Source organism: Malus sylvestris, chromosome 3, assembly GCF_916048215.2.
Source record: "Malus sylvestris chromosome 3, drMalSylv7.2, whole genome shotgun sequence".
Taxonomy (NCBI): Eukaryota; Viridiplantae; Streptophyta; class Magnoliopsida; order Rosales; family Rosaceae; genus Malus; species Malus sylvestris.
In genome coordinates, this window is record NC_062262.1 from 32,016,639 (window position 1) to 32,032,597 (window position 15,959).

Below are 15,959 nucleotides of genomic sequence, written 5' to 3' on the forward strand. Positions count from 1 at the left end.
AGAATCTAAATTCTAAAAGAAAAATGTGCATTCAAAAAATTGAAGATATGATGAGCGTTAGTTTAAGTCACATTGCGATCATTGTGGGAATCAACATTAAAATGAACTTACTATGCAACAAGAGCCCGAGAATGATATTTTCACCAAACTTTGTGTTGGAACACCCATTGTCCCACATCGGTCAGGAGGGAAGAAGGAAAGCAGTTTAAATAGAAATACCCTTTTCTAACTAATACCGATGTCTTTTGTGATAAAACTTCACACATAAGGATTGTGCAGGTGGTAAAGTGGGGACAATATCAGTGTTGTTGGAGTGGGCCATCGGCCCATCGACTTGAAAAAGTGGGGACAATATCGGTGTTGTTAGAGTGGGCCCTTGACCCGTCGACTTGAAAAATTCTACACTTTTCCAAAATTCAAATTATATGAAAGTTTATCATGAGATGATCTGAACTTGAGTGTAAAAATACATTTCTTCGTTAACTAAGTCTGAAATTCCTAAGGATTGTGCAGGTGGTAAAGTGGGGACAATATTAGTGTTGTTAGAGTGGGCCCTTGACCCGTCGACCTGAAAAATTCTACACTTTGCCAAAATTCAAATTCTATGAAAGTTTATCATGAGATGATCTGAACTTGAGTGTAAAAATACATTTCTTCGTTAACTAAGTCAGAAATTCAAGTTCTAAGAAAGTTTATCATGAGAGGATCCGAACATGGGTGTGAAAATACATTTCCTCGATTAACTGATCTGACTTGTTTTTTATTTGCTCTTACCTTATTATGAAAAGTGAAGAAAGTTGAGATTTCACCATAAAATTAATTTGATATGGAGAGTAGTACAACTCTTTATAAGCCCTTGTAAGGTTTTGGAAAATTATGTTAACATAACTTTTGTCTCTGTACAACCTTCAATTTTGTTCCAAGTAAAATAACGTGAGAGCTACTAGACCCTCCCTAATGTCCTATTTCCCACCCGCATTATAATCCCACTACCATTAAAAGTTTAAAAAATGAAATGTTATTTCTCCACCCACTATTATTCATTAAAAATTGAAATGCTAGTTTAACGAAGTCTCCTTTGATGATAATCTACCAACAAATGAATGATTGTCCATTGTTGTATGATTATGCACTCTAATAACTATCATCAGTATCCAATCATCATCAGTTGTTAGCTTCTTACCCTTGAATTGGAAGGGGCATCCACACTCTCTTGTTCCAAACTTCCTTCCATCATCAAGCTTTATGTTTTTTTTTTTTTTGCGAATTCAGCTTACATATTATTAGTTCCTTTCATAATCCAATTTAAGTTTAGGGCTCATGTTACCTTTTCGCGCCATCCTTTTATTATATAACTTTTAAGGTCCTTATCGGTCATTTTATAAATGGACAAATTTGTAATTAAAAATTTCATTAAAAAGTGGGTAGGAAGATATATATAACACTGACGTGCGAATAACAATACTCAATAACACTTGTATCCATATGTATATTTACTATAAAGGACTTATACTAGACTCTTTAACAAAATCTTAATTTCTTGTACACCCAAATTGAATTTCCACTAGAGTTTAGATACAATAAAACATGTTCATCAAGTACGCATTCTCACACCTTTAATTACCTCTCTCTCTCTCTCTCTCTCTCTCTCTCTCTCTCTCTCTCTCTCTCTTTCTCTCCAACGTTCATGAACAAACACAACTGAATAAGAAATCGGCATCAACGATGACTATGAAGACAAAAAGGCAAGTGTTTCGTGTGTTTTTACAAATTTTGACTTGATTCGTCAATTAACACGCTACTTTACCCAAACTTCATAAAATTTGATCACAAATTCAATGAGGATGTCGACTCGACAACATAACTTCTAAAGCAACTTGCGAGTGCATCTATTTGATTGCAACCTTGGACCCAAGTTTGCCAGGTGTTAGAAAAGTTAAAAATTCACTACCAAAAGAAGGCTGATATGTGCCTATTTATTATTGGATTCCAACCGTTCATAGGAAATAAGTATTTATATTTTATACGTACATATTTTCATTCTTCAGAGCCTACTCTTGCTGGAGTTGTGGCTAGGTCAGATTCCATAACCTCTGCTAATCTCCGAAAGTAAAAGGTGAAGAAAAAGTTGGAAATGCGCGTAATTGTTTGAGTAAAATGTGAAAGCAAGTCAGATGCAATATGTTTTACTATACCTGATCCTCTAGATAATAGGTTGTACAGAAAAACAATTTGATTAAGTAAAAGGGTAATTTTGGAAAATTAGAAGTTGTTTTGGGTGTCCAGAGAAAAGCGATAAAAAAAGTTGGGTGTATGAAAAAATGTGTGTCACAAGACAAAATTTGGTGTAAACAGAATTTTTTTTCCAAGGTTTCTTCTTTCACAGATTTACATTTTCAAACCCCTCCTTATTGCACGTATTGCTGTTGGGTTTTAGTTGTGGGCCACCCGCTCTATTACCTTAAGGGGGTGTTTGTTTTCCCTCACTAAAGTTCACTGGACTGGATTGGATTAAGGGTTAGTCCAGTCCCGTGTTTGTTTCCCATAGGGCTTAGAGTTAATGAGACTAGCTCTCACTCGTCCCGACTAAAACAGGGCCTAGCCGGTCTTTGCTAAGCTCCCCAAAAACCATGGGATTGCTAATCCCGTCTCCAGAACTTGCATAGGACGATCGCATGCAGCAAGTCTTGTGAACTACAAATCTGCAAGAATGCTTCTGGGCGACTCCGTTTGCCAACCCATGTCTAGATCTAAAACACAGCCTTACCCACTGCCTAAATCTCAACACCAAAATTCAAAAACACATATGCAAAACGATAACAACAACAATCCCAATAGCAAATTCTTCCTTATTCCCGAATATTCCCAGAAAATTTCCAAATTTTTTTCCTTTGCCCCAGAAAATTTCGGGAAGAATGGATAGAGAAGGGGAGAGAGTAGCTTTGGGACAAAGAGAAATTGAGAGACAGAGAGGGAGGGAAGAGTAGCACGGGGGACGATTTGCAAGAAAAATGATTTGAAGGATGTTGTCTTGCAGGAAAAAAGACAGAGAAAAGAAGTGATGGGGGACGAAACAAGAGGAAGAAAAGGGAAGAACTCTCCAGAGAGAGCAGTGGAGTGTCTGGCTGTGGACGAAACAAGAGGAAGAAAAGTGATGTGTATTATAAAATATTATTGAATTAATAATAAAATATTATTAGATGTGTATTATATAATATAATATTATAGTTATTAATTATCCTGTTTTTTAGTCCGACACTGCACCAAACGCTTCACTAAACTAGTCCAGCTTAGTCTAGTCTAAGCCAGTCCAGCTTAGGCCCTGAATCTAGTCCAGTCCGAGACAGTCCGGTGCAACAAACGCACCCTAAAGGAAGTTATAGTTCCACTTAATATCAATTCCCAATAGGAAGAGTATCTCAATTTTTAAGAGTATGGGATGTCAAATGTTAATTTGATAGCTGATATGGTAGTGTCAGATTTTCTCTTCCTCCAATCAATCTAATTTTTTATAATAATATTTGTGGGATCCATTTAAAAAAAATTAATTAAAATAATAATTTATAATTTATAATTAGTGCATTAAAGGATCCACACATGACACAACACAAAAATTACAAAAAAAATAATTGATAACACTTTTTCTCATATTGGAGCTTCTTCCAACCTTCAAATTTGATTGCATGATATTTCATTTAAGAAATGACATCTCTTTTGAAAATACTCTTATAAGCAGTGGCGAAGCTACAGAGGGACTGGGAGGGGCGGCCGCCCCTCCCCTCTCCGGAAATTAAGCCCAGGAGCGTGGTTCCGCCCCTCTGGTGCCGTCGGAATTAATGGATGCACCTGCACTGCAGATCGGTTTCTGGGCTTGAGTTTCTACTGCTGTTGTGCAGCAGCTTATGTTATTCTTTTTTTTCAAATCTCTTAAATGAAACGGTTCGTTTCATTTTGTATTAAAAAAAACAAAACCTCCTTAATCAAACGATTCCGTTTCGTTTAATTGATTAAAAAATAAATAAAAGTTTTAAAGGGGACCACTGTCCCGTGCCTTCCATTATTCAAATCACTTCTCACCTTTTGAAAGCCAATCCTTTTGTTAAAACCAATCAGAAGGCCCGTGTGTGCCCCCCCAAATCCCAGCAACAGTTTTCAGCGCCCTCCTCCCTCCGTTCCGTTCTGTTGTCCCATATTTCTCCTTCAAGCCAAGCCAGCCGCCACTGCCTGCCAGCCTCTAGCAGCCAACTGTTGGTTGGTTTTCCACTTCTCTCTCAATCTTAGGTAAATTTTTTAACTTTCTAATTTGTATTATCCCTAACCCTAATTGATTCATTAATACGAAATTTTAGTTAATTAATATAGAATCATAGAGTAATACACTAATTAATTATTGATTTTTGCGTATAAATATGAATCCTATGAATGATTATTGATGAATGAAAATTATGAAAATATTGTCTAGACTAAAAATTGAATTCTTGATTATTGATTAATTGATTATTGATATTAATTTATGAATTGAATTTTTGTGTATTAAATAATTTATATGAATATTGGTATTGATTAATTGAATTGTTGGTTTAATTAGTTAGTACTCATATTGACTATAGTATAGTTTACTCTAAGATTAAGAGTCTAAAACTTTTTTCTTTTCTTTTCCATATACAGTTACATAATGGAACGATACTATAAGAAACAGTGCTTAAATCCTCCTTCAAATATTCCGACTAGTCCTTCTTCGAATATTCCGAGTAGTCCTCCTTCGAATATTCCAAATATTTCTTCTTCTAGTATTCTGGGTAGTTTCCAACAAAATGAGGTCACTGAGTTGGATGAAATACTGGCTAATCTTCCTGCAGACCCTGGACATAGACGTCGAATGCTTGATTATCCACCTAATTATCGTGAAGCAATTCGTCGCCACTATCTCCAAAATAATCCTTGTCAGCCTAAAGACCACATCATGCCCAGAAAAGTTAGCAACAATCGATGTTTTGTCACTCGTTGGTTTGATAATTTTAAGTGGTTGGAGTATAGTATAGTAAAAGATGCTGCATTTTGCCGTTATTGTTATCTATTCAAGTGTGATTTTGATAAAGAGGGAAATGCCGGAAGTGATGTCTTCACTGAGATTGGGTTTACAAATTGGAGGAAAGGACTCGAACACTTTCGAGATCATGAGGGAGGTGTTGGAAGTCTTCATAATAAAGCTTTACAACAAGCTAGAGATTTGATGACGCAAAAGCAACATATTGAAACATTTGTGATTAAGCAAACCGATGAAGCTCGCATTAATTATTACACTTTATTGCGTGGCGCACTTGATTGCACAAGATGGTTGTTGCAACAAGGTTTGCCTTTTTGTGGCCATGATGAATCGTTCAAATCAAGCAATAGGGGTAATTATTTGGAGCTTATGCAATTTCTTGCCGATCATAATGATAAAGTTAGGAAGGTTGTGTTTGAGAATGCTCCCAAGAATCTCAAGTATACTTCTTCTGATATTCAAAAAGATCTTGTCCGTGCTTGTGCCATTGAAACTATTGGTGCAATTACTAAAGATATGGAAGGTACATTTTTTTCTCTTTTGGTTGATGGATCACGTGATTCTTCAACTAAAGAGCAAATGGCGGTGGTATTGCGTTATGTGAACAAGGAAGGAGAAGTAATTGAAAGGTTTTTGGGTGTGCAACATGTCTCCTCTACAACTAGTAGCTCACTTGAAGAGGCCATTGAGAGATTATTTGCTTCAACAAATTTGAGTATGTCCAAGTTACGGGGACAATGCTATGATGGAGCTAGTAATATGAAAGGAGAACTAAATGGCCTTAAAGCAAAGATATTGAACAAGTATCCTCAAGCATTTTATGTTCATTATTTTGCACACCAACTTCAACTAGCTCTTGTAGCCGTTGCAAAGGGAATTGAGGGTGTCGCCATTTTCTTCAACAATGCTAGTATTTTGGTCAATACTATTGGATCATCGTGTAAGTGTCGTGACGCATTTAGAGAGAAACAACTAGAACAAATTAAGAAAGCTCTTGATATTGGTGATCTTGAAACGGGTAGAGGGTTAAATCAAGAGATTAGTCTCATGCGTCCTTGTGATACACGTTGGAACTCACATTATGGTACTATAGTTAGTATTATTGTCATGTTTGAAGCCGTGGTGGAGGTGCTTGAATGGATTAAGGATGATACCAAACAAGACAATTTTGGTGAAGTAAGTAAGTTATTCCATGACATACAAACTTTTGATTTTGTGTTTCACCTTTTTTTTATGAGACTCATATTGGGAATTATGAATGAGTTATCACAAGCATTACAAAAGAAAGATCAAGATATTGTGAATGTGATGGCGTTAGTGGAAGTATGCAAGCAAAGACTACAATCCTTGAGAGATGATGACTTTGGGGACTTGCTTGATGATGTACAAAAGTTTTGTCAAGAGCATGATATTGTCGTTCCTAACATGGAGGATTTGCGTTTTGTACCCGGAAAATCAAGGCGTAAAGCTCCAATACTCACAAACTTCCATTACTATCGTGTGGACCTCTATTTTCAAGTCCTTGATACGCAATTAAAGGAATTGAATGATCGCTTCAATGAGGTAAACACCGAATTGCTTCTTTGTATGGCATGTTTGAGTCCGGTGAATAATTTTGCATCTTTTGACAAAGCAAAAATTGTTCGTCTAGCCCAACTTTATCCTTAAGATTTTGATTGTATGGACCTCATGAATCTTCCAATTCAACTTGACAATTACATTCACGATATGAAGATGCATAGTGAGTTTTCATCATTGAGAGGAATTGGTGATCTTGCAAAGGAGTTGGTGAAGACCGGAAGGTTTGCAAGCTATATGTTAGTGTATAAGCTTCTTACATTGACTTTGGTGTTACCAGTTGCAACTGCTTCGGTGGAGAGAGCTTTTTCTGCTATGAAGATTGTGAAAACACTATTGCGTAACAAAATGGGAGATCAATGGTTGAGTGATAGCATGCTTGTTTACATTGAGAGAGATGTATTTGCTTTTATTGATAATGGGCCTATTATGCGGCGTTTTCATGATATGAAACCTCGTCGGCAACAATTGTAATTTATTTGTATTGATAAATTATGGAAGACATTACTATATAAAGGATTTGGTTCTTGCTATTCTTTTGAACCTTGCACTCTTTTAACTTCGCCCCTCCCCTTTTCAATTCCTAGCTTCGCTACTGCTTATAAGTCTTTGTAAAGTTTTTCTTTTTACCGATGTGAAAATCTCACCTTCATATTCTTATAAAATAAAATATAAAAAAAGGCTTCAAAACTTTACATTTTAACCAAAAATCATCTAATAACTTTATTTAATGATAAAGACAAAAGGGAAAAAAACATAAAATATAACACATGTGTGCCCAACGCGCGTTAAGTTTCATAAACAGTGTAGTACTGTTAAGTTTCATAACAGTGTAGTACCGTTAAGTTTCATAAATAGTGTAGTACCATTAAGTTTCATAAACAGTGTAGTACCGTTAACTTTCATAAACAGTGTAGTATCATTAAGTTGCATAAACAATGTAGTAAGTTTCATAAACAGTGTAGTAAATTTCATAAACAGTTTAGTACCGTTAAGTTTCATAAACAATGTAGTACCATTAAGTTTCATAAACAGTACGTGTGAGGAAGCACGGATCTCGCATGTCAATTTTTTTTTTTTTTTTTTTTTTGTAATATTAAAATTATGTCTTTTTCATTAAAATTTAAGTTCTTTTGTCCTTTTTATTAAAGTTTAAAGGTTTTTCATTAAAATTTAAGTCTTTTTCATTAAATAAAGTTATAGAATGATTTTTTTTTATTAAAATAAACTTAGTCTAAGTCATTTTTATGAAAGTTTAAGTCATTTTCATGAAAGTTCCGAAGAAAAAAAAAGAGTAAGATGGTTGGGTGAGCCGTCCGGCTCCACAATTTAGCCCCTACAGCATGTGACTCAGTTGCGTGAGCGTTTCAATTTTTATTGATGTTGATATACTGGACCCTCTGAGATGAGATAGCAATTAATGGAACATTTAAGAAAAAAAAACCCCCAAAGTCTTTTCTAAACTTTATCGTGATAAATCATACAAGTATACAAGGTATAAAGATTAGCCAATTGCTCATCAGAAGCAACTATGACAGAAGCAAGAAAAACAATAAAGAAACGATAATAATACTAAAGTCACCGACTATTTATTTCAATGTTTAGTTATCAACTAATATAAAGAAATGGTCACATAGTACCACGATTTAGTAGTATTCTTCTTTATTTGTAAGTAAGAGATTTTAGGATCGACTCTGGTTAAAAAGAAATTTGAATCACATTATTCCTAATTCATTGTGAGGATTAGCCCAATCTCCCACCCCTTTAGTGTAGATAATATCGTTTGTTCTAAAAAAAAAACTAATATAGATAAATGATAAGGAGATCCTCTCAAAAGCAAGACTATCTGCCACCTCATATTTTTGCACAATGTTTTATTATGTTGGCACTTTAATCTAAGATTTCAATTCTTCCATGTTTCAGCAGTAGTTAGTATATTGTTCCATGGAGCTAAGGTCCAAAATAAGGAAGAAACAGGTGTTTCCACGACTTTATCGCCTAGTTAATTATGTTCCACTTAATCCATGTTTCATGGCCACATATCTTTCCGGGGATATTGATATTAAAATGTAAGATGACAGAGAATTCATGAAGATTCCTACTTTTAGAGAGTTCTCATAGCATTTCTCATATGAAACATGATGTGCTAATTTCTGTGAATAAATTAGTTAATACAATTACAATGGCAAATTCTTATAACGAACATTGATCCGTAACTAATGCTCATGTATATGTGAATTTATGGAAAGGAAAAAAAATGAAGAAACATGAAAGTTCGCATTGCTATTCAAAATGACCATGAAATTACAAATCCGAAATTCCTAACTTAGGGTTTTAATTAGTATTTATTATTTGGTTGAGAGTTAGGAACTTAAATCGGGTACAATCTTATTACGGACGAATTTTCTTTATAAAATAATTGTTAATTATAAGGTAATGCAAGATTTTTCTTGATAAAATAGGCAACACTTCTACTGTGCCACTGATAATTTTCCTATTGGTGAATTGATAAGCTTGTCATGGGATGTCACTGCGTAACTAGGAATGTAATATTTGATATATTTATTGCGAGATAAATTTTGTGACTGATGAGTTGGCCAACCTAAGCTTCCCTCATCCTTTGGGTCCGATCTACTTCTTCTTGTAGCAGCTATTATTATTGGATATTTCTAGAGTCTGCAACATAATTTTGTAATTTCTCATTTGTTGGGCTATTAGCCCCTTTGTTTAACCCAAAAAATAAAATAAATGATTATACTTTCTACATATCTTTTTCTTTTTGAAATTTTTTATTTAAAGCTGTCATTTAATTCCTTTTTTATTTATTCGACCCAAAAGAGATCTGCGTGAAGAGAAAAGGGCAACGTAAACCATTGCCTCAAAGATACACAAATTGCCAACTTTCCATCCTCTCTCTCTCACGTATATACAGACAATACTTATAAATATAGGAGCTATAAGAGATAAAGAGAAAATAGAGATAACAGTTTGTAGTCCCATTACCATTTCTTTTAAACACCGATCTCTCTCTCTCTAGAAAAAGGCTCATGGATGTCTGGGTTAATAGTAGTTTTTGTATGAGTAGTATAGCTGTTTTCCTCCTTCTTCTTGTTGTTTCTGATTACCAAGTAGTAGTATTATTAAATGGTGAAAGAATTGGTGAGCCATCGTCATCGTCGTCATTGTCATGTGATTTCTTCAAAGGGAGATGGATTTTGGACCAATCCTACCCGCTCTACAATCCTTCCTCATGCCCCTTCATTGAGCATGAGTTTACCTGCCAAAAGAATGGCCGTCCCGATCAGATTTACACCAAATACAGATGGCAACCACATGACTGTGATTTAGCAAGGTGCACACCAAGCTATCTCTCTCTCTCTCTGGCTTCTCTTCTTCTACTTATTATTATTAATGCCTTTCTTTTGTTGCGATTATTAGCTGCAAATATTATTGCTTATTATTTTCCTAGTTGTTGGCTTGGCTCATCCTATATATCTCCGACCTAAGTGTAGTCATGAGATCAGGACCAGCAGTTGTACTCTTTGCCACTGTAGCTATAGTATCTGGTGGACCAAAAACTGGGGGTAAATTTTTCATTAATTAATATACGATGCCATATATACGATGACGCTTACATGCATCGTTGTTGGATAGGCCATTTTACATGCATAAGGAAATTAGATGGGTCATGCTTTAATTTAGTATAGAAAAAGAAGCTTAGGTTCTTAGATTTTATACGTTTCATGTATTTGAAGTTGTAAGAGTTATGTTTTAATGTTGTTAGTAAGTGAGGGCTGTTGAGTTCTTGTAACAGTTGCTCCTAGTGTCTTTAAATAGTTGTATCATTGAGTGGAAGGTAGTTTTTTTTTTTTCATGAATCAAAAAATTGAAAGAAAAAAAAACCAAAAAGTTATCTCGACATTGCTAGAATTTAACAGATGTTTTAGTGTTTTATTTGCCTAGTTCCGAGGTTTCTTAGACTAAACAGGGTTTAGTAGTTTATAGTTCTTAGTAGTCTCCATCTTCTTTCCTCGTGTTTCCGATGCATCAGTACAAAGACTTCGGATTTTATAGGACTAAAACTAAAAACTATTTGAACATTATTGTAAATAATGCGGGTTACACAAGTTTACACTAATTTGTTTTTATGGATTTATATAACTATATGAATTTATAAAGATTAACTAATTTGTCATTCTTTTGTTTATTTTTGAGACATGAATTACACTATTTACATTTGAAATTCCACATTCCAAATCAATTCTAAGAAAATGACTTGTTTTGATAATATTTTTCGAAATATAAAAAGTAAATTTAGATGTTGACTGTGATCCTTTTTACATTTCAAACACATGAACAAATTTTCTGACCAAAAAGAAAAACACATGAATAAATTTTATATAATTCGTGGGGGGAGACATCCTGTGAACTGAGTAGATCAATGTTATGTTTAAAAACACAAAAATTCTTGCAGAGGGGCCCCTCTGAATATATAAAGCGACACTCTCCTAATGATTTTCCTAAGAAATATAATGTTTGGCCGCATGGAAAATGTCGGTGATGGCAGGCTTTCATAGGTGACAATTGCATCTTTGGTTTGTGTGAACTGTGATCGTCTTGATAATGCGATGGCACAGTGGTGACGGATTTGGATTCTTTCTAGTCCCACACTCGTGATATGGCCTCTACTCATGTGACAATTATTAATGAAATTAATCAAACTATTTTTTAAAGTCGTGTAATATAGCTCACAGGCTTCTGTGGTGCTATATTTGTCATGTGAGTTCTTCGTGTTTGACATAAAAGAAAATCATCATATGATCAGGTTCAGAAAAAACTTAGGAAAATGTGTTCGAAATTATTACAATAATTTAAGAGATGAGAGATCGAATTTTGAACTCAGAACGCATGGGTGGAACTCAACACACTATTCATTAAGATAAGACCACATATACTCAGAAAAACCTAGCCTGATTTTACCAAAGCTTATATTTTTTGCAATAACAATAATATATTATACAAAATAGCGGGGATTTGGGTTGAGTCATAGCAGATAGAAATCCAAACTCTTAATGTTTTTTCTAAAATTTGGAAAGGATTAACATGCTTATATGGATTATGAATAATGATTATCATTTAACTTTCTCTCAAGTACACAAATACAAGTGGAATCGTGGATTGTCCACCATTGATGAATCCGGTGTAAATTTTCTTGCCATGTATAAGGAGATTGTGTACCTAAATTGTTAACCAAAGCAAGACATAAGTTCTAATTAATCATTTTAATCTTATAGTTTAGCAATATAACATGGCAAATTGTCTGATAAGAAAAACCTAAAATATTGACAACTTTTATTTTGTAGATTTAACGGGCTTGACTTCTTCAAAAGATTTAGAGGGAAAAGCATCATGTTCGTTGGAGATTCATTAAGCCGAAATCAATGGCAGTCCCTAACATGCATGCTTCACTCGGCTGTGCCAACTGCTAAGTATAATGTGACAAGAGTAGACGATGTATCTATCTTCGAATTTACGGTACGTTAAATTTGTACTTTGTTTTTGTTATTATTTCATTTTTGCTAGGTGAATAAATATTTTGCCAGATGGTATACATATTTTGTTGCAAGACTTTGAATCCAAACCATGAATTAGTAAGTTGTTTAAAAGTGTAGTCGAAATTGACAATTTAGCAACATAACATAAGAAGACAATGATAGAAAAACGTGTATGAGTAATGCTATTTGAGTCCCACATATAATTGGCATGTTCCAACTCTATTTAAAGAGTTCGGCAACAATGTAGTTTTGCATCTAAATAGCATAATTAAAATTGTACTAGCACTTTATATCTAATTACCAACTTAATTTGCATGTGGTTCAATAACTTAGGCTGTTGAGTTTTCACACATGCGTCTCGGGTTCGAAACTCCCTCCTTCCCACCCCCCCCCCCCAATCTTAAATTATTGTAATAGTTTCGAATCCTCCCCATCCTTTAAATAATAATGAACCTTTCAAAAAATTACCAACTTAATTCATCAAATGAAATCACATCAATTTGGTATAGGTGAATGCAATGCATCCATCATATACAATAGTTTAGACTTGGTTAAGGTCCATCCCTATTGGTCCATTTTCTTTTTCGAACTATTCGTCCATGACAAATTTCACCTTTCAATTCCCTGCTTGGACAATATTTGACATAAACCTTTGTCCCGGCTCTACCAAACAAGAAGCATGTGGTCCTCTCTCTGATTTTTATTTTTCTTGCGGTAAATGGCATGGTGAAAAATACAATCAAATTACTGCAGGATTATGAAGTTAGAGTGATGCTAGACCGCAATGTGTATCTAGTAGATACTGTAAAAGAAAAGATTGGGAGGGTCTTGAAGCTTGATTCAATAATGGGAGGCAAGTTATGGAAGGATATTGACATGCTCATCTTCAACACTTGGCATTGGTGGAATCGGAGAGGACCCACTCAACCGTAAATCCTACAACTATATTTACTTTAATATTTAATTTTCTTTTGATTTATTTATCTTTTTTATTTTTTTTTTAACAATCGATATTATCTACACTAAATGAAAGATGGTGAGTTTAACCTCACAGTGGGCTAGCAACAATATGGTTCAAATTCGCCTTTGACAAGAATCGAACTTAAAACCTCTCGTTTACAAGTGAAGAATAATACAACTAGACTTTAGTACTAAATGACTCTTTTGATTTAATTTTAACGGGGGTTAAAAGGCAAAAACCAAATTAATTATTATTAATCTTGCAGATGGGATTATGTTGAAGTAGGAGGCCAGATAAGCAAAGACATTGACCGCATGTTTGCTTTTGAGAAGGCACTTATTACTTGGGCTGGATGGGTTGATTCAAACATTGATCCTGCAAAGTCTAGGGTTTTCTTCCAGGGAATATCTCCTTCTCATTACAAGTACGTTCCTTATCTAATATAACTAAGGGACAAATCTGTAACACTATTTTTTTACATAATTTTTTGCACATATTTTTGTGGGGCTATTTCATAATATATTTTAACGATTCGAACCGTTTATCTTTTAGAATATCATTCATAGATCATCTTACAAAAAATTAGACAAATCCAAAATCATTCAGATATTCATTTGTAGTAAGAAAATGGACGAAACGGTTCTACAAAGAAACCCTAGATCCAATGGTCATATGATTTTAGATTTGGGTGATTTTTGGTAGACATGATCTATGAGGGAAGATCTAAAATATAGACAGTTAGAATCGTTAAAACACATTTGAAAGTGGGCCCCACTAAGACGTGTGTCAAAAGTTGTGTAAAAAAAATAGTGTCACGAATCCATCCCCTATAACTAATCTAAGATAATAATCGTTAAATTTTAATTAATTAAAACGGAATTATTATTAGCACTCTAAGAATTCTATCTTATACTCACAACACCCTTCATAGTGCAATTTCTCCGTTATATTTTCATTAAAGAAGAGTGTACGTAGAAGTTAGAACGACTTATTGAAGTGTAATTAAAAGTTCTGTGAATTAAAATTCAACGTTTTGGTGACATACACATTAGCTTTAATTTTTTTTATTAGATGTCGTGTGAGTGGATGTCAATCAAGAATATATACAAAAGTAAAATTTAATACATGGTATATCAACGACTAATAATCGTCCAAATATACGTGAAACAATTGTCATTATAATTTTTTATTAAGTTGTTGTGGAGAACTGTTTATGAAGTTTGTTCCAGTGACATCAAGCATAAGTCTCTAACTTTCTTTTCTTAATTTTGATTTTAGTGGCAGTGAATGGCAAGAACCAAAGGCAAGAAGTTGTGTAGGGCAAAAGGAGCCTTTGCTTGGGTCGACCTATCCAGGAGGTTTGCCACCAGCTTTGAGTGTGCTGAAGAATGTGTTGAGCACAATAAAAAAGCCAGTGACATTGCTAGATATAACAAATCTCTCACTCCTGCGTAAAGATGGACATCCTTCAATTTATGGGTTGGGAGGCCGCACCGGAATGGACTGTAGTCATTGGTGTCTTTGTGGAGTCCCAGATACTTGGAATGAGATTCTCTACAATTTTATTCTTTGAAACATTCATGATCGAAACTATCAAAACAATGGCGTCTTGTCCCATTGAAATAAAGACATGTAAATAAAATTTTACATGTTCTTATTTTTTTAGCATGAAATGAATTCACGTAACAATGTACCTTTCCCTTATCTAGATATAAAAGAAACGTTAATAGTTGACATTGAATTATGAACTGCTGAACAAGAAAGCATCAGAGGCTGCTACACATTAATTTGGAATTTGGTGAGATATAGACCCCCGTGGGCGGTGGGCCACTTTATTTAAATCCTCCATAGGGTTTCTTGTTCAAGTATCTAGCCGTTAGTTTAGCAAGAAACACTAGTTATTACAATCATATAGTTCAAACCAAAATAATTGCAATTACCATGGAACTGGAACTGAGCGCTTTGCTTGATCGGATATGGATGTTGGAACCTGTTTTACTTCCTTTTATGTTTACTTCTTGGAATGAGGATCCTCCTCGGATCCTCTAATCACGTCCTTTCATTGTACATCGTGTGACCAATTTTCTTCAGGTACTATTTATATTCAATTTCAAATAAAAAATTTTACAATGATTTTTTACTGCATGATGTACGATAAACGGATGTGATTGAAGGATCTCCGTCCTCATTCTACTTCTTGGCCCATTGCATCCTATTAGGACAATACCTTCTCTGATTTTCGCGGCGGAGGAAAGTTTTTATTTTCTATTAATGTGATATCATTTCACTGCATAATACGATATGAGAATCATTGACTCTCTTTATCATCATTTAAATATCATCTCTAGAAAAAATTGTTGAATTTGGGGGCAGCTTATTAATCCATATTGTGTCTTAACAAATCAATGATTACAGTAACAAAGTAGCATCATTATGATGAATTGTCAATTTCTTTGATTCATATGAATAATTAAACGGTCGAATTTTGATCTTAACATTTATACAGTGAAATGATGTCACCTTCTTATCGTTATTTTTTGTCGCTCATCCCAATTCCAAATAAAAGAAAATTTAAAAACAAAATAACTCTGCAAAAGATTTGTAATTTAAGTGGTTAAGACATTTACTTTCACACTCAAGATTCTAAATTTGAATCCCCCTCTATCAATATTGCTTGTATTGAAAATAAAAAATAAAAGCTCTAATTAGCTATGAGTCTAGTTCCCGATGTGAAACCAACTAAAAGCCAGATCATGGCCAGTACAACAACGTATCATGACGACTTCATTATTCAGAATCCAGAACGAGACATTCCATA

The 15,959-nt window shown here is 34.3% G+C and overlaps 2 protein-coding genes across 3 annotated transcripts; both read left to right on the forward strand.

Annotated features, from left to right (window-relative positions):
* Positions 1 to 5,233: 5,233 nt before the first annotated feature.
* LOC126617173 (uncharacterized) lies at positions 5,234 to 6,715 on the forward strand. The gene has a single exon (XM_050285211.1). The coding sequence runs from the start codon at positions 5,234 to 5,236 to the stop codon at positions 6,713 to 6,715; it is 1,482 nt and encodes a 493-aa protein (XP_050141168.1).
* A 2,800-nt stretch (positions 6,716 to 9,515) lies between these two features.
* On the forward strand, positions 9,516 to 14,882 carry LOC126615559 (protein trichome birefringence-like 41). 2 transcript variants are annotated; one of them, XM_050283403.1, is made up of 5 exons: positions 9,560 to 9,977; positions 11,989 to 12,160; positions 12,934 to 13,109; positions 13,407 to 13,565; positions 14,420 to 14,882. In XM_050283403.1, the coding sequence occupies exons 1-5, from the start codon at positions 9,673 to 9,675 to the stop codon at positions 14,712 to 14,714; spliced, it is 1,107 nt and encodes a 368-aa protein (XP_050139360.1). In that variant the 5' UTR covers positions 9,560 to 9,672; the 3' UTR covers positions 14,715 to 14,882. The 2 variants fall into 2 exon arrangements, with proteins under 2 accessions (XP_050139361.1, XP_050139360.1); XM_050283404.1 differs by lacking the exon at positions 13,407 to 13,565 and having other exon boundaries at positions 9,516 to 9,977.
* The last annotated feature ends 1,077 nt before the right edge of the window (positions 14,883 to 15,959 follow it).